Source organism: Maniola hyperantus, chromosome 4 (genome assembly GCF_902806685.2).
Source record: "Maniola hyperantus chromosome 4, iAphHyp1.2, whole genome shotgun sequence".
Lineage (NCBI taxonomy): Eukaryota > Metazoa > Arthropoda > Insecta > Lepidoptera > Nymphalidae > Maniola > Maniola hyperantus.
In genome coordinates, this window is record NC_048539.1 from 3,262,177 (window position 1) to 3,283,417 (window position 21,241).

The window sequence follows — 21,241 nt, forward strand, 5'->3', positions numbered from 1 at the left end:
AAAGCATAATAAGTCGTAGCACGTTCCGACTTTTTATGGTTGAATTATGTTTAAAAGGGAATTTATTAATAAACCACAAAAGGGTAAAAGTAAGGTATATATCTTACTTAGAATAGAGCGCGCCTTAAAGAATATGAACCGTAGACAACGGTGGTAATCCTCAAAATCACATAGCTCAATAGCATTCTGACTAAACGTTTTATGGTCTAGGTATATCTCGTCCAGGATCGGATTCATCAATATAACATCTCGTTGGCATCATGGCGCAGCACTTTTTAGGGTTCCGTACCTCAAAAGGAAAAAGGTACCCTTATAGGATCACTTCGTTGTAAAGAACTCTTTGCAGGTTTCCTCACGATGTTTACCTATAAAGCAAGTGATCATTATCATCATCAAGATCAACCCATCGCCGGCTCACTGCAGAGCACAGGTCTCCTCTCAAAGTAAGAAGGGTTATTAGAGCAAGGAGCAAGTGATATTATTATTTAACTTAAAAGTTACTAAGAAGTTGAAAATACTAATTATTTTTGTTGATGAACACATTTTAATTTTTTACAAAAAATTCACGGTTTTCGGATTTGTCCTTTACCAACTTTCATGATTCTAGGTCCACGGGAAGTGCCCTATAGGTTATCAGGTGACAGACACGACGGACAGACAGACAACGAAGTGATCTTATAAGAGTTCCGTTTTTCCTTTTGAGGTACAGAAACCTAATAACCAAGATCTAATAACAAATTTGTAAGTTCATCACCTTATAGGCATAAAACCATTTTAAAGTAGGTCATATCATGATAAAATTCCCGAGAAATGCGAATTTACTTTTTTAAAAGCAAAAAACTGTCCCTAAGAAGTTCCCCCAGGATATTCATATTCATTTTGAATCATTGGTGTTAGAGTGGATTTGATTTGTAGACTTGTCGAGACTTCAGATTGATTCTGATTATAGTTTTATTGGAATTGTTTTTGGAGTAATAAATTGGACAACTGTATGTCTCCTCAGGCATGTTTTGTATCAATCTGTACCCTTATTATAAATGCGAAAGTGTGTTTGTTTGTTTGTTTGTTGGTTTATTGGTTTGTTGGTTTGTCCTTTAATCACCTCGCAATGGTGCAACGGATTGACTTGATTTTTTACATGGGTATAGTTAAAGACCTGGAAAGTGACATAGGCTTTATATCCCGAAAAATCAAAGAGTTCCCACGGGAATTTTAAATAACCTAAATTTACGCGGACGCAGGCGCGGGCATCAGCTAGTAAACAATAAACAATACTGCGACAGACCGTATCCATCATAGCCAATGTTTATCTCTGCGATGCGAAATATCTCTCTGCCGATTACAGAAAAGGTGAAAGAGACCGACAGACAAACAGACACTTTTTTGCATTTATGATATTAAATAGTATGGATTAACATTGCAATTTTGGATATCGTGATATAAGGTCACGGTAGATACGGCAGCTATTTACAATTCAAGCGGAGTGGAGTGGCACTGCGACAGACCGCGTGTCATGCCTGACCTTGGCGGTTAATTGATCGTTACGAAGATACCTCACCTGATAACGAATGGAGAGGCTTTCTTCTACTGAATGATGCAATTTCAAAATGTCGGATTTCAAGTTAGGTAGAAGTTATATAAGCTTCTTTCTCCTCTTACCAAATTCTTTTATCTTATAATACTAGCTTATGCACGCGACTTCTTCCGCGTGGACTTCACAAATTTTGACCCCCTATTTTATTCCTCTAAGGGTTGAATTTTCAAAAATCCTTTCTTAGTGGATGCCTGCGTCATAATAGCTATCTGCATGCTAAATTTCAGCCCAATTCGTCCAGTAGTTTAAGCTGTGCGTTGATAGATCAGTCAGTCAGTCAGTCACCTTTTCTACAACTAGCTCATGCCTGCGATTTTAAATATACTTACATATAGATTAATCCGCGTGAATTTAGTTTTTAAAAGTCCCATGGTGGCTCTTTCATTTTCATTTGCCATCTCGACACGTCGCGCACGATATGTACATACCTACCTAGTAGGTACCTACTCAGACGCATTGCAAGTCCATGTACCTACCTTTTTATTTTATTCAGATACAAGTTAGCCCTTGACTGCAATCTCACCTGGTGGTAAGTGATGATGCAGTCTAAGATGATAGCGGGCTAACCTGGAAGGGGTATGGCAGTTTTTATTAAACCCATACCCCTTTGGTTTCTACACGGCATCGTACCGGAACGCTAAACCGCTTGGCGGCACGGCTTTGCCGGTAGGGTGGTAACTAGCCACGGCCGAAGCCTCCCACCAGACCAGACCAGAAATTTAGAAATTATAAAATTCCAAACCCCTGCCAGGAATCGAACCCGGGACCTCCCACTATTAAGACCACAGCACTCACCACTGCGCCAGGGAGGTCGTCGAAAGGTACCTACCTAAGGTTTTTTAAGAAAATCCTGAATACCTATAATACCGTACAAAATATTTGATATTAACGTCATCATAATGGCTCCTTTAGGTTATGAGTCAGCCATAAATTTCATCATGAGACCGCTGTCAGCCTATTATCGGCGATGTAATTTGCGACGCTATACAGGCAGCCAAGATTCCTTCACAAGATATACTGGAGAGCGAAAAAGACAAGTTTTATAATATGCTTCAGATCTACTCGTACGATATACGAATTTATAGAATTGTATAAAGGAAGAGGCACGGAATAGGGAATGGTGGAAGGATCGGAGGGAGGCCTTTGCCGTGACGTGGGACAGTACAGGCTGATTTAGTTTTAGATACAATATAATATGAGTCGATGGGTATATTTATATATTAGATATACCTTATATTAGTCAAGATGATACTGATGGTGGTGATTACAACATGGGGTTGTTCAAGGGGCGGACGTAGAGCGGAGCGAGATCAATAATTAATCTATGGGGCGGACCAACAAATTCCTGAAAGGCCGGAAACGCATCGGCAGTTCCTCTGGTGCTGCAAATGTTCATGGGCGGCGGTAATCACTTAACATTTGACGCCCCTGCTCGTTTGCTCGCTATTCGTATTTAAAATAAATAAATGATGAAACCTACATGCCTAAACGTTCTGCAAAATTGTCTTCTTCTGTAGAAGTGTATGTGAGGATGGGATTAGTATCACATATTTAACACAGACGAAATATTGTTAGTGACTATAATAATTACATTTATGTTATTCATTTGCTTGCCCATAATTCTGTTGCTAAGCCTATCATAATGATGTCCATTGATTTGGAATACCCATCTATTAGCGCCCGTGTTTCATGTCGTCTTAAAAGCAATAGGGATCATGGGAGCTTAGAAGTTACCTACATACTAGGTAGGTAGGTAGGCTAGGGCGTTTCGTGTTAAATCATTCGTAAAGCCTGCATCAATCATTAGAATAGAATAGAATATATTTTATTCAAGTAGACTTATTACAAGTGCTTTTGAATCGTTAACTAGTTAAATTTACCACTGGTTCGGAATGCTGTTCCTACCGAGAAGAACCAGCAAGAAACTCGGCGGTTGCTCGTTTCAAGTGATCAATTTACAATATTATTATACCATACTGTACAAACAATTGCAGCCCCTAGCATTGCTGGAGCGAGTCAAATCCAAGCTTTCTTATCATTTACATAGTCTTCCACTGTATAATATGCTTTTTTTAAGAGCATACTTTTAATAGATTTTTCAAACTTGTAAATAACATTATTACAATCTCGATTGTTGTGATTGGCTGAATTTGTGCGATTCTTGTTGCAACAATGCATTGTAGCCAATAGTGAGCAAGCAACAACCAATCAGAGGTGATTGCGATCGTGACATTGCAGTTGTCATTCTACCGCAATCCAGCAGCATATCAACGCTTTCTGCCACCTTTCTTTAGAGAGCTTTCCTAACTACCAACATTGTCATCACCAAGCCAATTGAAGTTTTTACAAACTGATTTTCTTGTCGGTCTGTTAATTGCAAATATTACAATCGATTTTAAACTAACTTTGCAGAGTTAGTGAATTAAACATATATTAGAACTGGATGACAATGCAATAATAAAAATATATCCCGCTTACTTCTTCAGACTGCATTCATCCCTTACCACCAGGTGAGATTGCAGTTTAGGGATGACTCGTAATCGACAAAAAGAAATAAGTAAAATTATACACAGAGCCAAATTGTCCGTACAAAAGTAGCAAAAGCCAAGGCATGTTAAATTCCAGGCCGTCATTTCTTAGCGAAGTGTAATTTTCCGAGAAACCGCTAGATGGGCGTTTTTGGAGTATTTGCATAATTTAATTCGGCGCGCGCCTTGTTTTTGTACCAGGGCTTAGCTTCCACTGTCCTCGTGTGTCGTGTCTCATTGAAAATTGCTTGAACAAAAGCACTAAGTATTTCCAATTCTAGGCATTGTCTTAGAATTTTCCAGATGTCACAATCTGCTGTCCTATTTCTGAAGTGTTTAACTGCAATTTAGTACCTTGTTTTTGAGTTACCTTTAGACAAAAAAGTGAGGATTTTCAAAAATCTAAAATTTGTTGTTAAAATAATGCTAGGTACTTACCCACTTAGGACCAAACTAAAAACAAAACAATCTAAAAAAACTTAGTCCTACGAGCATTCTTTTTTTAGTATGCTCCCATGTTTTTGGCACTCAAAAACTACTTTTTTCAGCTAACGGCTTTTTAGAAATGGAATGACGATACGTTTCTGTTAGTTTTCTGTCGTAGATCTGTAAGCAGCCTAAACGAAACCGAATAAACAAAATCGATTTCGGATATGAGACATTTTCGTGTTTTTCCTCGCAACCGGCCGGGCCTGGCGATATCCGCGAGGGTTTATTTTACTCTGTCAATACTAACAAAAACACCGGCGGCCTGCGCAAATATTTGAACGAAGCAAGCTATACGTTATGAAGCTTTGCTACTAGATTGTGTGCTAGCGTTTCCCTCGGGGGTTTTCAATGTTCCGTACACAAAATTACGTGACAAAATCAGAAATGAGGAGCTCTGTGGGAGAAACAGGGAAGCCGACAGCTTCACGAGTTGCGAACCTTAAGTGGCAACGGATGGGGCGCATCGTTTGAAAAACCCGATAAACGTTTCGGTCTCTTTGATTTCTTTCTCTTTCTTTTTTAATTCCGTGGGAACTCTTTGATTATGTTCCGGAATAAAAAGTGCCAGGATGCCTTTCGATATGATCAGTCTACCGTTTCAGCCGTGAAAAGGTAACAAACAGACAGACAGGCAGAGATTCTGTGCTATGTCTGTGTGTATCTACCTAATACAAAAACTGACATCTTATTCAGCAAACAACTCTAGTCTACGATCTCTAAAGTAGGCGAATGGCTTCAAGCCAAAGTCCGTAGCGTATTTTGCAAGCATAATATTATCTTTTGGATTAGACGTAGGTAAGATAGGGCTGGGTTAGAGAATCAGGGGTTTCTAGTTATTTGAATTAGGTTGGTTTTGGTACACGTAGGTATAAGAAACAACGAAAATAAACCGACTTCAATATTATGTCATCATCATCATCATCATGATCAACCCATCGTCGGCTCACTACAGAGCACAGTAGGTCGATTTCGTAAAAACTGCATCAATCATTAGTACAATCTCAATTGTTCTGATTGGCTGAATTTGTGCAATTGTTGTTGCAACAATGCATTGTAGCCAATAGTGAGCGAGCGTCAACCACTCAGAGGTGATTGGAATCGTGACATTGTAGCTGTCATTCTACCGCAATCGAGCAGCAAGTTTCTTGTCAGAGTGAGAAGGGGTTTGGCAATAGTCTACCACGCTGGCCAAGTGCGGATTGGCAGACTTCTCACACCTTTGAAGGCATGCAGTTTTCCTCACGATGTTTTCCTTCACCATTAAAGCAAGTGATATTTAATTACTTAAAATGTACATAACTCCGAAAAGTTAGAGGTACGTGTCCGGGATCGAACCCCCGACCTCCGATTAGGAGGCGGACGTCCTAATATCACAGCTTTAATATTATTTGGTACCTTCTTCTTGACTTTTCTTTCTTCTTTCTATTCTTGTGATATTGATGCGGTGAACTCTCAGATCTTCCCGCTTGTGACTCAATTCGATTAGGTTTGTTTGTAACGAATCACTACCCATATTATCACTATACTCACTACGCATCACTACCCATATTATCACTACTCACTACGCATCACTACCCATATTATCACTACTCACTACGCATCACTACCCATATTATCACTATACTCACTACGCATCACTACCCATATTATCACTACTCACTACGCATCACTACCCATATTATCACTACTCACTACGCATCACTACCCATATTATCACTACTCACTACGCATCACTACCCATATTATCACTACTCACTACGCATCACTACCCATATTATCACTACTCACTACGCATCACTACCCATATTATCACTACTCACTACGCATCACTACCCATATTATCACTACTCACTACGCATCACTACCCATATTATCACTACTCACTACGCATCACTACCCATATTATCACTATACTCACTACGCATCACTACTCACTACGCATCACTACCCATATTATCACTATTCACTACGCATCACTACTCACTACGCATCACTACCCATATTATCACTATACTCACTACGCATCACTACTCACTACGCATCACTACCCATATTATCACTATTCACTACGCATCACTACCCATATTATCACTACTCACTACGCATCACTACCCATATTATCACTATTCACTACGCATCACTACCCATATTATCACTACTCACTACGCATCACTACCCATATTATAAATGCGAAATGGTGTTCGTTTGTTGTTTTGTTGGTTTATTGGTTTGTTGGTTTGTCCTTCAATCACGTCGCAACGGAGCAACGGATCTACGCATTGCATGGGTGTAGTATAGTTAATGACCTGGAGAGTGTCATTTTTATGAGAGCTACTTTTTATATTCTGTGATTCGGCACCACCACACAAATCCCAAAACACGCTCGACGCACGATCGCCCCGACACCAGAGCATCCTCCACATCTCCTGAGGAGAGCTCCTGAGATTTTGGTTTATTGTATATGGTAGTTTTATAAAATTTATACCCCATATCGGTTTCTACTGGTTTCTTTGCTGGTAGGGTGACAACTAGCCACGGCTGTAGCCTCTCACTAAACCAGACCGGAGACAATTTAGAAAATATAAATTCCTAAATTACCCCTGCCGAGAATTGAACCCGGGATCTCCCACTTATTAAGGCCACTGCGCCAGGGAGGTCGTCAAAAGGTTGGTAGGCCCATGGCAGGTGGTAGCCGCGCTCGGTCTGCGCTGGCCCTAACTTTGTAACACTCACTTTAAAACGAGACAGATTTATGTGAGAGAGTCTCTGTCTTGTTTTAACTAAACTTAAGTAACGATTAAGCAACTCTGAGTACGGCTGTTTATGTCATTTCCCGCAGCGGCGCGGCCATTACCGCTCGCAGGAAGGCCTTTGTGCAGACTTGCGGCGAACAATCGGCTTTGCCTAATTGCTTGTTCAACGATTTCGTTGTTCTACTTCGTCTTACGTTGTATACACTTTGAAAGGCGGACGTGTTACCCGTCCCACTACTGAGCACGGGTCTCCTCTCCATGGCTCAGGCCATAGTCTGCCACGATGCGGATTGGCAGACTTCACAAACCTTTGAGAACAACAACTCTCAGGCATGCAGGTTTCCTTACGATGTTTTCTTTCACCGTTAAAGCAAGTGATATTTAATTGCTTAAAACGCACATAACTTTGAAAAGTCAGAGATGCGTGTCCAGAATCGAACCTCCGACCTCCGATTAGGAGGCGCACGTCTCAACCACTGGGCTAACCTAACCTAACCTTTGGGTTTCTATCAATGACGTAACAGTGTAGTTTTTCCAAGGAATATAGTTTCTAATATGGGCTTCCATCTGATCTTCCCACATACGACTTGTGTAAGTACCATTTAGACTCAGTTTTAATGATTATTAAGTATCAAATGTTAAAGATAATAACACGGACTGAGACACACAGACAGAAGCACAAATATACAGATGAGCAGATGGATAGATAGACAGGATGAAACTATAAGGGTTCCTTGTTTTATCTACCACGCAACCGCAAGACTGAATTAAGTGAAATTATAAATCAAATTTTATTTTGCCCGTGGCCCAAATTCATCGTAGTTCCCTCAAATAAATTCTAATACCAAACGATACCCAAGCGCATAAACTGTTATAATACATATCTAATAAGCCAGTTTACTTTTATTTAGAACTCTGTTTAGGAAATCTATTTCAGTTTGAAGTTTAGATAAACATAGATTGCTAATCGATGAAGTATTTCGGTCTTGTGGTAGGCGTTAGGCTTCTTTGAATGAAAAACAAGTAGGTACCTAAATAATATAATTGAAATATATTTTCAAGCGGGGATAGCCTTGTGGTTAAGGCTTTAGCCTCCTATTGGGGGGGTCTGGGATATGATCTCGGACACGCACCTCTAACTTTCCTGAGCTATGTGCGTTTTAAGCAATATCACTTGCTTTGAAAACAACGTGAGCTAACCTGCATGCCCGAGTTCTTAACAATGTTTTCCGCCTGAGATGTGCGATGTAGTAGATAGCTAAGCGTTGAGCCAGGTTAAAGCTAAGCTACGAAACTACATGTCTATTTCCACCAAAGCTAAGTGTTGTAACGGAGCGTGTAAGATGTGCTGTGAAGAGGCGTTTTGCTCGAGGTAGCTATCTATGCAACGAAGATACACGACGGTAGCTAAAATACGCTTAATCATTGCTTGTCCTCCATACTTCCCATAGCTACTACACAATAGGCTAAGTAGAAACAGAAACAAGCTTGCAGCTCCTACCTTCCGCCTCAGGAAAGTCCACAAGTCATTTGTGGGTATGGGTAGTATATACCTTTTATAATAAAATCCCGCAAACTATTTTGGACTTACCTTTGCACAAGTTTAAAAAATCTATTAAAAATATGCTCCTGAAAAAAGCATATTACACAATTGAAGATTATCTAAATGATAAAACAACCTGGATTTGACCTGTAACTCGTTCCAGCAACGCACAAGACTGCAAATACTATTTTATACATGGCATAATCTTGTACCTATATCAAATATTCGAATAAAAAAGATTTTTTTTTATTTTTTTTTAATTCTACACAGCTCGCGAATCCTTACCTCGCATCCTCAGATCGTGTCCTTAGCTTGTGTCCTTGGCTCGTGTCCTTAGCTCGCATCCTTAGATCGTGTCCTTAGCTCGCATCCTTAGCTCGTGTCCTTAGCTCGCATCCTTAGCTCGTGTTCTTAGCTCGCATCCTTAGCTCTTGTCCTTAGCTCGCATCCTTAGCTCGTGTCTTAGCTCGTGTCCTTAGCTCGTGTCCTTAGCTTGCATCCCTCGGTTCAACTAATACGTACTTATGAAAAAAAATGGCTTCGTTTAACCCCCTTCCACCAGAGATAAGCTAAGCTATGCTATGAAAATCAATCGATTCTATTGGTGGATTTGACACATATCCGTCGCTGAGCAACGTACCACATCTCTGGTGGAAAGGCAGGCTTATGTTGCCTCGTGTACAAGAGTACGATAACAACAGTAGGTACCAAAAGTCCATTGGTCTGTTTTTAAAATACCTATCGATCATTAATTTTCCATTCCCAAATGACCGATTAGTCACTAAATTCTGTGTACCTACCTAATAATATGTGGGTGGCAACCAGACATCTATTTAATACATCGCCCGATTATAAATAATCCAAAATGTGTGCACCTGTGCTTATCTATCTATGTGCCAAAGTTTATTATATCTGATTCTGATAAGCTAATTAATGCAACTAACATTCTCGTAAATTATTAAAATTATGTTTAACTAGCTGATGACGCGACTTCGTCCGCGTGGATTCACATTTCCAAATTTCATCCAAATCCGTTCTGCCGTTTTTGCATGATTGAGTAACAAACATCCAAACATCCATACTTTGATATTTATATTATTAAGTAGGATAATTTGTAGGGTTCCTTACCCAAAGGGTGCCAACGGGACCCTATTACTAAGGCTCCGCTGTCCGTCTGTCCGTCTGTCTGTCACCGGGCTGTATCTCGTGAGCCATAATAGGTAGAGACCTGAAGTTTTTACAGAATGTGTATTTCTATTGCCGCTATAACAACAAATAGGTACTATTGATTGATTGAACTCCGGATCCCCCAAATAGGAGTCCGAAGACTTAACTTTTTAGGCTATATTCCTTAATAGCCTTAGTAGGTACCCATTATATAATACCTATTACATAATTTTGTCAATGAAACTTTTGAAAAGAGCAACCGCGATGCTAGTAGGTACTTCTAGGAAGGAAGGGTATTCCGAACCAGAGATGGGTAGCTAGTAGGTACTTCTAGGAAGGAAGGGTATTCCGAACCAGAGATGGGTAGCTAGTAGGTACTTCTAGGAAGGAAGGGTATTCCGAACCAGAGATGGGTCAGCTAGTAAGCCATGCGTCACTTAAAATGATTGTCTGCATTTCCAGGTGGTGATTGTGGGAGCGCGTGTAGCGGCGGCATGCGCGTGCTGGTTGCGGCGCTCGCAGCGCTGCTGGCGCGTGCGCTGGCCAGCCCCCACGAGCACCGCGCGAGGCACCACGCGCCCGAGCACGCGCCGCACTTCCCCGCCCCGGCGCCACCCCAGCCCTACCGCGGCCACGGCGAGGCCGTGCGGTACAACCCCGAGCTCGACACCATCCTCCCGCGCCAGGACGATCACGAGACCTCGTCCAAGCGCGCCAAGTTCGACGACGAGTCCTCCTCCAAGCGAGCCAGCGAAGAACGCTTCTACTCCAACCATGAAAGGATCGAGGAACTCATGGCTGACGAACCCCAACTCGGCCCCGAAGCCGATGACCCCCTAATAGTACGCACTAGAAAAGGGCGAGTCAGAGGCATCACTCTTACTGCAGCGACTGGAAAACAAGTAGACGCATGGTTTGGCATCCCCTACGCTCAAAAACCCCTCGGAGATCTCAGATTTAGACACCCGCGACCCGTAGAAAACTGGGGCGATGAAATCCTCAACACGACGACCCTGCCACACTCATGCGTTCAAATTGTAGATACCGTGTTCGGTGACTTTCCTGGCGCAATGATGTGGAATCCCAATACGGATATGCAGGAGGATTGCTTGTATATAAATATCGTAACACCAAAACCACGTCCCAAAAACGCGGCAGTCATGCTATGGGTGTTTGGTGGTGGTTTCTATTCTGGGACTGCGACATTGGATGTATATGATCCTAAAATCCTTGTATCGGAAGAAAATATTGTGTATGTGTCGATGCAGTACAGAGTGGCGTCACTCGGGTTCCTATTTTTCGATACTGCAGATGTTCCCGGGAATGCTGGATTGTTTGACCAACTAATGGCTTTACATTGGGTTAGAGACAATATTGGTTATTTTGGCGGAAACCCTCATAATATTACACTTTTTGGAGAATCTGCTGGTGCTGTGTCAGTTTCTTTACATTTGTTATCACCTCTTTCTAGAAATTTATTTTCCCAGGCTATAATGCAATCTGGAGCAGCTACTGCTCCCTGGGCCATCATTTCGAGGGAGGAGAGTATTTTGCGTGGTATACGTTTAGCCGAAGCAGTTCACTGTCCAAATTCTAGGTCAGACCTGGGACCTATGATAGACTGCTTAAGAAAAAAGAGTGCCGATGAACTAGTTAATAACGAGTGGGGAACACTTGGCATTTGTGAATTCCCTTTTGTACCCATCATTGATGGCTCATTTTTGGATGAAATGCCTCGGAAATCATTAGTACATCAAAACTTTAAAAAGACAAACATTCTAATGGGATCAAACACAGAGGAAGGTTATTACTTTATCCTTTACTATCTCACTGAATTATTTCCAAAAGAAGAAAATGTTGGAATAACTCGAGAGCAGTTTCTCCAAGCTGTAATGGAGTTAAATCCTTACGTGAATGATGTAGGCAGACAAGCCGTTGTGTTTGAATATACGGACTGGCTTAATACAGAAGATCCAATAAAAAACAGAAATGCTTTAGACAAAATGGTTGGTGATTACCACTTCACTTGCGGTGTCAATGAATTCGCACATCGTTATGCTGAAACTGGGAACAATGTTTACACCTACTACTACAAACATCGCAGCAAGAACAATCCTTGGCCATCTTGGACTGGAGTGATGCACGCGGATGAAATTAATTATGTATTTGGTGAGCCCCTTAACCCAGGAAAGAATTATTCACCAGAAGAAGTCGAATTCAGCAAACGTTTAATGAGATATTGGGCCAATTTTGCAAGATCAGGGTATGTATAAATATTATTACTATTAAAAAAAATACTTATTAGTTTAGGCTGATGAAGTAGATTCGAAATTCTTTTATTATTTCATCACTAGCTGATGCCCGCGACTTCGTTCGCGTGGATTTACGTTTTTCAAAATCCCGCGGGAACTTTTTGATTTTACGGGATAAAAAGTAGACTATGTCACTCTCCAGGGTCACATCTATCTCCATTCCAAATTCCAGCCAAATCCGTCCGATTTTTTATCATTTTGAGCGTTCTTGTAGGGATTGTCACAAGCCATGGCCTTGAGCCGCCTGAATCTAGCGTCTCCCTGCGACTCGTTTGATGTCATCCCACCACCCAGTATTAAGTATTTAGTATCACAATCACAAATAAGTTATTTATGAAGTTACAATAATAGTTTACAAGTAGGTATACAATATGAATAATTTTAGTAGATTCATCATGATCAACCCATCGCCGGATCACTACAGAGCACGGGTCTCCTCTCAGAGTTAAATGACTAATATTCCCCTTTCCTCTCCAACTAAGCGTCAAACTATGCGATAATAGTTTACGGGCGGGGTTTGAACCGTCGACCTTTCGGTTTTTTTTTCAGTCCACTCCTTTACCCGTTGAGCTATTGAGGCTCTAGAAGAGTGAGAAGGGTTTTGGCCATCTGGCCAAGTGCGGATTGGTAGACTTCACACACCTTTGAGAACATTATGGAAAACTCTCAGGCATGCAGGTTTCCTCACGATATTTTACTTCACCGTAAAAGCAAGTGATATTTAATTACTTAAAACGCACATAACTCCGAAAAGTTAAAGGTGCGTGCCCGGGATTGAACTCCAGACCTTCGATTAGAAGGGGGACGTCCTAACCACTAGGCTATCACAGCTTAGTATAATATTCTGGTATAAAAATAAATATGCTTAAACGAAAGTAAATGATTCGAAAATTTACATTTCAGGAATCCATCTCTAAACGCTAATGGCGAAATGACGAAGGTCCATTGGCCTGTTCACACAGCATTTGGGCGAGAATATCTCTCGCTCGCTGTGAATTCAAGTGCGGTGGGACACGGTCTTCGTGTCAAACAATGCGCCTTCTGGCAGAAGTACCTGCCTCAACTAATGATGGCTACTAGTAAGTAGTAGTATTTTATAAACATCATAATGATCATCTCATCATCATCATCAACCGGTAGATGTCCACTGCTGGACAAAAGGTATCTTGTAGCGACTTGCATACGCCACGGTCTTACGCCGCCTGAATGCACGTCTCCCTACGATTTGCCTGATGTTGTCCGTCTACCTGGTCTGGGGGAGGGGTCTTGCAAAACGTCTATCGGTTTTTCGAACTATGACGTGTCCTTCTCATTGGCCCATTGCCACTTAAGCTGCACTACCCGCTAAGCTATGTCAGTTACTCTGTTTATCCTATGGATCTCCTCATTTCTGATTTGATTACGTTGAGTAACTCCAAGCATAGTACTCTCCATCGGTTGCTATGTGACCAGTGGCGTGCAGCTCATAGAAGCATAAACGCACTGCTTACCCTCATTGTAAGAAATCAATGCTTACTTTTTCATTATAACCTGCCGTAAAACAAGTTCATACCTAAATGCATACCCTGGCTTGAACTCCTGTGCACGCCACTGTATGTGACTGAGTTTTTTATAAAGCCCCACAGTTAGCGACCACGTCTCGGACGAAAACCATGTCCAATGCCACAAAGAGGATAAAGGTGAATGATGTCTCTAATTTGTTTATGATCTTTTACAGGTAAACCAGAGCCTCCAAAGAACTGTACGAACTCTGCAACACCATCATATCGACCGACGATCATAGCGGTCTACTTGGGACTTATTTCTCTAGCCACTGTGAGGGTAGCCCTGTTAAAATTAAAATGAATGGTTTATTTAGGGATAATGATGATATTTGGCTTTTTGATGTTGGTTTATTCCGTTCGCTTTTCAATACTCCACTGATGTTAATATTATATTATGTAGTGATGGTGGAGAGATTATTAATTGTATTATTAATGGCCCGCTGTTAATAAATTTAATTGTTAATAATTATTATGTAAATTAGAATAAAGTGAAGTCGATTTTTAAAATGTGGGCTTAGGAATTCAGGTTTTATGTTTTGTTTCGTAAATCAACATTGTGTTGAAATTATTTTCGAAGTGTCAATGAGGGAAAGTCGTCCTAGATACGTATGTAGTTAGTGATATTTTGAATGTTCAGTATGTCTACAGTGGGCCTAGCGTTTACGCATTTCTGTCCAATAAATCAGTGGAATATTTAAAAATTATTTTTATATGTAATAGTATTTAACTAATTATGTATACTTTAGTTGTAAGCCACCTTAAGTGTTATATTGCTCTGTAAGTCCATTAAATATTTATCAAGCTTTAGTTAAGTTTCATAATTTATTGTAAGGAAGGTAATATTGTTCATGAAGTTAATGTTATATCTATTTTAAAAGGGAGTGATGCCTCCATCAACATATCACTTGTTAATAACAAATTATAGGAGTACGTAGTGGTTATTTCGTCTTAGTTGATAAGATTTTACATATCTTACAAGAATAGGTTAAAAAGGGTTATGACAATGAAATAACAAATTGAGAAAAATAGTTGCCGTGGATAACTAAATAAGAACAGAAACTTGCAAAAGATAACGCAAAGTAAGATTAACTTAGAATTGATGGATTAACAAATTAAGTAAATGAGATACAAATAAAATCTTAGCTTTAAAGCGCCTCTATTGCAATACATATCACGCAAGGCATAGAAATGTTTAAGTTCATTCTAGCCTTAGTGTAAGTTAAGAGTATAAGCTAGGTCACTTCACAACTCTGTAGCGGACCAATATTAGAAAGTTGTACATGATAAATGGTGCGATTTGTAAAACCAATATCTGGAGAGCGAAAGCAAATGTTTGAACAAATCCGTAACAAACAACATAATCTTTCGCAGAAGATTTTAAATAATAGGATTGGTTGGAAGATATTTAGAATGTAACTGATTGTATTTTAGATGTAAAGTATGAAAAGGAAAGCATAACTAATATTAATGATAAGTATAAAGCCAATGGTAGAGAGAAAAAGCAAGAAAATGCAATCGAAAAATAATCAAATGCTATTAAGACATGTTAACATGATGAACATCACAGATAGGTACAAAATAAGAAAACATATAGGTATATTACTTCTCTATCTCCTAAATAAAATTCTCTTTGAAGTTCTTATGTACCTACTTATGCGGAGAATGGCGGCGCAATTATGGTGAATTCAGTGTGTAGTACACTCAGTATGTTAGGACATACAAATTAGTATCTTAATGTTTAGGATTGACTCAATATCTAGCTTAGAGAATATTAGTAGTCCAGCGGTTCAGCTTTCGAATATTGGTATTTATGAGATAGTTGAATCTATACAATTTGTTCGAGATACAAAATACAACTTACTAGTACAATACAGTAATTCTAACGTCTATTGCGAGAACTATTTTATAGTAATCGAATATTATTGGTGCAAGATCCCAGTGCTGCCAGGTTACTTATTTTTTTGAGACACTTAAATGTGTGGGAGAGAGTAGTGTACTACTACTAGAGTAGTACTTTGACTTTGCTCAGACTTAAGATTGAGTTAAAACGGGACAGATTTATGTAAGAAATATACATCTGTCTTGTTTTAACTCTGTCTTAAGTCTAAGTAAAGTCAGAGTGCGCTCTATACATCTCACCCTTAGTGTGTACTTTTAACGTACGCATATATTATTTGCTAGCTTATGCAGACAGCTAATTTAAACATATCAGCTGCTAACGTACATAAAACGTTACTAACTTTTGTTAAAGCCTGATTGCTGATTTTTATGTATATTTAATGAGCATCATATTAATATAAAAATTACGACTCAGACTAAGTATAAGTAAGATTAAATATTGATTATAAGATTCAATATTATGTTATTTTTTACGAGCTCCATGCCTAATTTCACCAAGCAAATTAATCATGGTTTAGAACATTCTTTGAAAATCGCGTATGTCATCTGCCAAAAAGGGATAGCATTACAAATGTTTAACCAAACGGGGGTGAAATTGGGGTTTAAAAAATTAACGCTGACGGGAAGCGTCTGGAATGTTTATTAATTCTTTATAATATGTGAAATATGCATAAAAATCAGCACCCAAACTTAAAGAAAAGAATAATGTTTTTAGTAGGGACCTTTAACAGTTGATATCTATAATTTTGTTGTTAGCACAAGCTAGCAGATATGCGTACCTTAACAGTGCACACTAACACTATTCTATCCCACATAATATTTTGTTGCTCAGAAAATAAGTAAGGTCTGGTGGTCCTGGAATCTTGCTCTATATTAAATTCATATAAATAACGTATATGAATGTTAGTATTTAAAGTAGGACTCGTTGTTGTTCGGATCTTAGTTTTTATGTCTTTTTAATTCGAGGGCAGGGCTCAGGTGCCTATGTGTCAAACTTATAACCTGTTGTGAAAGACGATACCTTATGAGATGTAGATGATAAAATATTTAATTTTAATAGATTTACTATTTCGGGCTTTTGTTGATTTCATTTTGTAATTAGACTAGGAGTAAAATATACAAATTTTAATTGTGTATTTGTATAAGTCGTCAATTGAGCTATGTCGTCTGTCTTGAATAATGGTGTTTCGATAATAACTAATTTATAAATTATATTCAGACAGATAATATGGCTTTTCGAGTAGCTTATACGAGTGGTTATAGGCTGATGTTAGAGGATGTAATCTAGTGTCAGTATTCACGTTATTTCACGTTCGATATTTCACGAAGTACGCTTATTTTAACCTGCGTATATAAACCTATAGAGTGCCTCTTGTTCACTTTTATATATATTGATATAACACTTAGGCGATACTAGTAGTTGTAGACGTTACTTACATATTTGCACTGTTCAACTTTCAGTTCGTTTACTTTTGGATAGGAAGGGGAAGAGGCCGGAAGACGTTGAGTAGTGCCAAAAGCGTTAAATTGTTATGATAACTAAGTCCAAATGCATGAGTTTATTTACTTTAAACTAAGCAAGAAAGCTAGAGATGCGCAAAATGTAAGTACGTAAGTACATTTGAAACACCAAATTTAAAGTTATCTCTTTTGCTGACGCAAAATCTAAGCTTGCTATAACTGCTAAATAAAATACTAATTATATCAACTACACACTGCATAAATGTACATAATATTAGGTGTGCAGCTTTAAATTTATAGAAAATGATTCTGAGATGGTACAAAAAGAGAAGAAAAGTAGGCAACGAGTAGGTATGCTAGTTCAGAAAACTGTCACTGGATTGTATGAAATAACAATTTTCTGCGTAAATATAAATCGCTATGGATTGCAAAGTATGGCTTCATAATGTAAATAGCAAACTATCGCTAACGCCATTCTGATACTTAGGCTGAGATCTATAAAGCGCACTTTGACTTCGCTCAGACTTAAGATTAAGTTAAAACGAGACAGACTTATTTGATAGATATACATCGGTCTCGTTTTAACTCCGTCTTAAGTCTAAGCAAAGTCTGAGTGCACTTTATAGATCCCACCCTTAATACTTTATTTAATTTAACGGCGGTACCTCCGTCACTGGCTCAATACAAACGTAATTTAGTTCTCATTTGAATATTAACCCGTCAAACTCGATGAAATTATATAGACGTGTTCTAGAAACTAATTTTCTTTGTCTGTAATTTACCAGATTTCCGTAAAAAAAAAAATAGTTTTAAAGTTACAAGGGTTAAAGAATTGTATGAAAATTCTTGAGACCGTGTAACTTTGAAACTAGATATTTTAACGGTTTGGAAAACCGCAGTCATAAATATTAGTTCCTAGAAAGTAGAAAGTATCAACAAATTGAGTTTGATTGGTTAGTATACAGGGTGAAACCAGAATGCTAGCGAAAACGAAGACAGGTGATAGAACTGATGATTACTGACATGATACCACAATAATTGTAAAAGTTCACAACATAATATTGCTAGTAAAAAATCTGCCTGACGCTAGAGGTCAATGAACGATGCGTAAGTAGGCCATTCGGAGTCAATGCCACGTCGTAGGTGGGGCATTGATCCCAGTTTTGAACGCTATGCATTGCGGGTTTGAAAAATACTAAATCACTAAAACTACAAAATGAGGCAAATGGTTGTTGGTATTGGATTGTGTCTAGATAGTATAACAATAACGCTAAGTTTTTGCTAAGGTTACACCCTGTATAATAATAGTCAAACTAGATTTGTTAGGAGCGGACTACGAATAAACCCCTCTTGCGCATTGCCTTAAAGAGGTGTGTCCAGTTTTTAGGATTCTGCTTGGCAGTACCTAATTATGTAAAAACGATTAAGACATGTCATCATAATAAATTGTCGCCGTAAACGTCTCTATCTTGTTAGCCTTTGAACTAAGGCTTGAAGGCTTCGACGTCACTGGCAAGCGTCAAATGTTCCTACATTTGAAGCTAGGTAGCCTATGAATCGCCTATTTTTCTTTGATTTCACGTCACACATAGCCTAATATTTGACATATCGTCGATTTAGGACTAATCCGAAAGTTACCTCACTCTAGTTCACTCTATCTGCTCGATCAACATAACGGCTCATGAGTGGGTAAGCGCTCTATAGCTTCCTTACTTGAACTGTAAGGTTGAGATATATAGAGCGCATTCTAACTTTGCTTAGACTTAAGACAGAGTTAAAACGAGACAGATGTACATCTCTCACATTCATCTGTCTCTTTTTAACTCAATCTTAACTGAGCGAAGTCAAAGTGCGCTTTGTAGATCTCAACCTCAGATTTTACTCAAATGATATTAAAATGAATAAAAAAATACTAAGCTGATAAGTTACCGTGCGATAAAATCGGAATTATGATAACATGTATTAATTACCGTTTCCTAAATTCACAAATGGCCTAATATAGCGAAAATTTTGAAAGCACGAATTATATGAGCCGAGAATACTTATAAAATGCCACCCGTCGCCACGATATAATATGTCTATGTAGACTAGTTCGGACTACTCTCATATTTTAGTCGAGTAATTAAGTAGCTCCCTCCAGCACGATGGACCGACGATATAAAGAGGCTGGCGGGAAGTGGATGGATGAGGAAGGCTGAGGACCGGGTGTGTTGGCGCCCTTTAGGGAAGGCCTATGTCCAACAGTGGACGTCCACAGGCTGATGATGATGATGAATTAAGTAGCTAAAATACTTTATCTCCTACTAAAATAATTTAAATAAAATAAAAAATTGTTTATTGATCAAAAAACAAAGATACAAGTATATAATAAGTCTATATTTAAATGTACAATACGTTCTTATAATATTTCTATTCTTACAATTTATTAGTTCTTACATTTTGCACTTTGTTAGTGTAGAGTAGTTTAGTAGTTACGCGCGAACCTCGCTACTCGACTAAAACTCGAAAGTTGGAAGGTTCAGACTTGTTTAGCTGGTGAACCAGTGAGCAGTGACGCGTGGTAGGGGTGCTACTCGCCTGAAAAAATAGGATAAAATGGATAGACTCGACAAAATATTATTACAGTATGCGGCCGAAAGAAATAAACATCGGCTTTAAGAATGAATGACATTTCATTTTTGTAGAGCGTTGTCTCTATCACTCATACCCATATGACGCTTTGTCGGTTTCAACGACCGAGACAGTGCTCTACAAATTTGCTGTCTCCTTCTAAAGATGTTCATCACTTTTGGCAGCGTACTGTACCTATTACTAATCTACTCGACTAATATTTTGGTAATCAGACACATCTAGTTACTAAATTACTCGCTACTCTACTAAAATACTAATGTAGTCCGAACTAGGCTTTACATCAAATTTTCTATGATCAGTAGTCCAACCACAATCATTGCAAACCATCTCGCGGTTTTTAATACTATGTGACGACAGCTGATAGGCAGACAGACCTTGTTGTGCGAGTTGTACCTGCGCAAGAAGGGTTCCGTACCATCGTACAAGATATAACACTATGTAACTCTTTAATTTTATTTTGAATGGCAGCCATTTTGAAATTCGCCATTTTGGTTTTATATTATTTGTTGTCATAGCTGTTAGAACACACACATTCTGTGAAAATTTCAACTCTACCTATTACGGTTTATGAGATACAGCCCGCTGATAGACAGACGGGGAGACTGCGGAGGCTTGTGATAGGGTCCCGTTGGTAACACCCGTGTACGAAATCTTTCATTCGTCGTATGTTTTGGCAGGTTGGCATTTTTCCAAGTGTTCCTGGCTTGAAGTAAGGCCTACGCTGTGTCGTCTATGTTTATTTACATTCCAGTTATCTTTTTAAATTCTAATAGTAAATTTTCTAGTAAGTTATTATATAATATTAGTGCTATGATTGCATTATTGAATGTTTGCAACGTTTGTGTTTAATTATAAAAATAAATGCTTGTATATAAACTAATCGTCTTTGATTTTGTTTCTTTCTATCAAAGATATTATCCTGATAGGTACGCAAAGTTCATGCAATTGTATTCACAAAAAAGTGAATACAAATTTGTACGATAACATTAATTTTACCATAAATGAAAAATCGGTCAAGTGCGAGTCGGACTCGCACACGAAAGGTTCCCTACGTTATGAGAAATAACAATTTTTAATTTATTTAAATTGTTCTGAAATTTTCATTATTATTTAATTTTGTCATAGCAAAAATAGAAATACACTTTCAGTTCACGAGATACAACCCGCTGACAGACAGACGCACGGATGGACGGACGGACGGACAGCAGAGGCTGTAAAATAGGGCCCGTTGGCACCATTCGGGTGCGGAAAGAATCAAAATGGGTGTTTGATCAAAATTTTGGATCTCCTCGGGATTATGATTAAATCGAATGTCAATTT

The 21,241-nt window shown here is 38.9% G+C and overlaps 1 protein-coding gene across 1 annotated transcript in view; it reads left to right on the forward strand.

The window, feature by feature from the left end:
- The window catches only part of LOC117981812 (acetylcholinesterase-like), a 66,212-nt gene extending 45,411 nt beyond the window's left edge, over nt 1–20,801 (forward strand). The window contains exons 3-5 of the mRNA XM_034968014.2: nt 10,537–12,337; nt 13,290–13,465; nt 14,104–20,801. Coding sequence (XP_034823905.1) covers nt 10,569–12,337; nt 13,290–13,465; nt 14,104–14,231 — 2,073 coding nt within the window. The 5' untranslated portion in view covers nt 10,537–10,568 and the 3' untranslated portion in view covers nt 14,232–20,801. The remainder of the gene's footprint in view (nt 1–10,536; nt 12,338–13,289; nt 13,466–14,103) is intronic.
- Nucleotides 20,802–21,241: the final 440 nt, after the last annotated feature.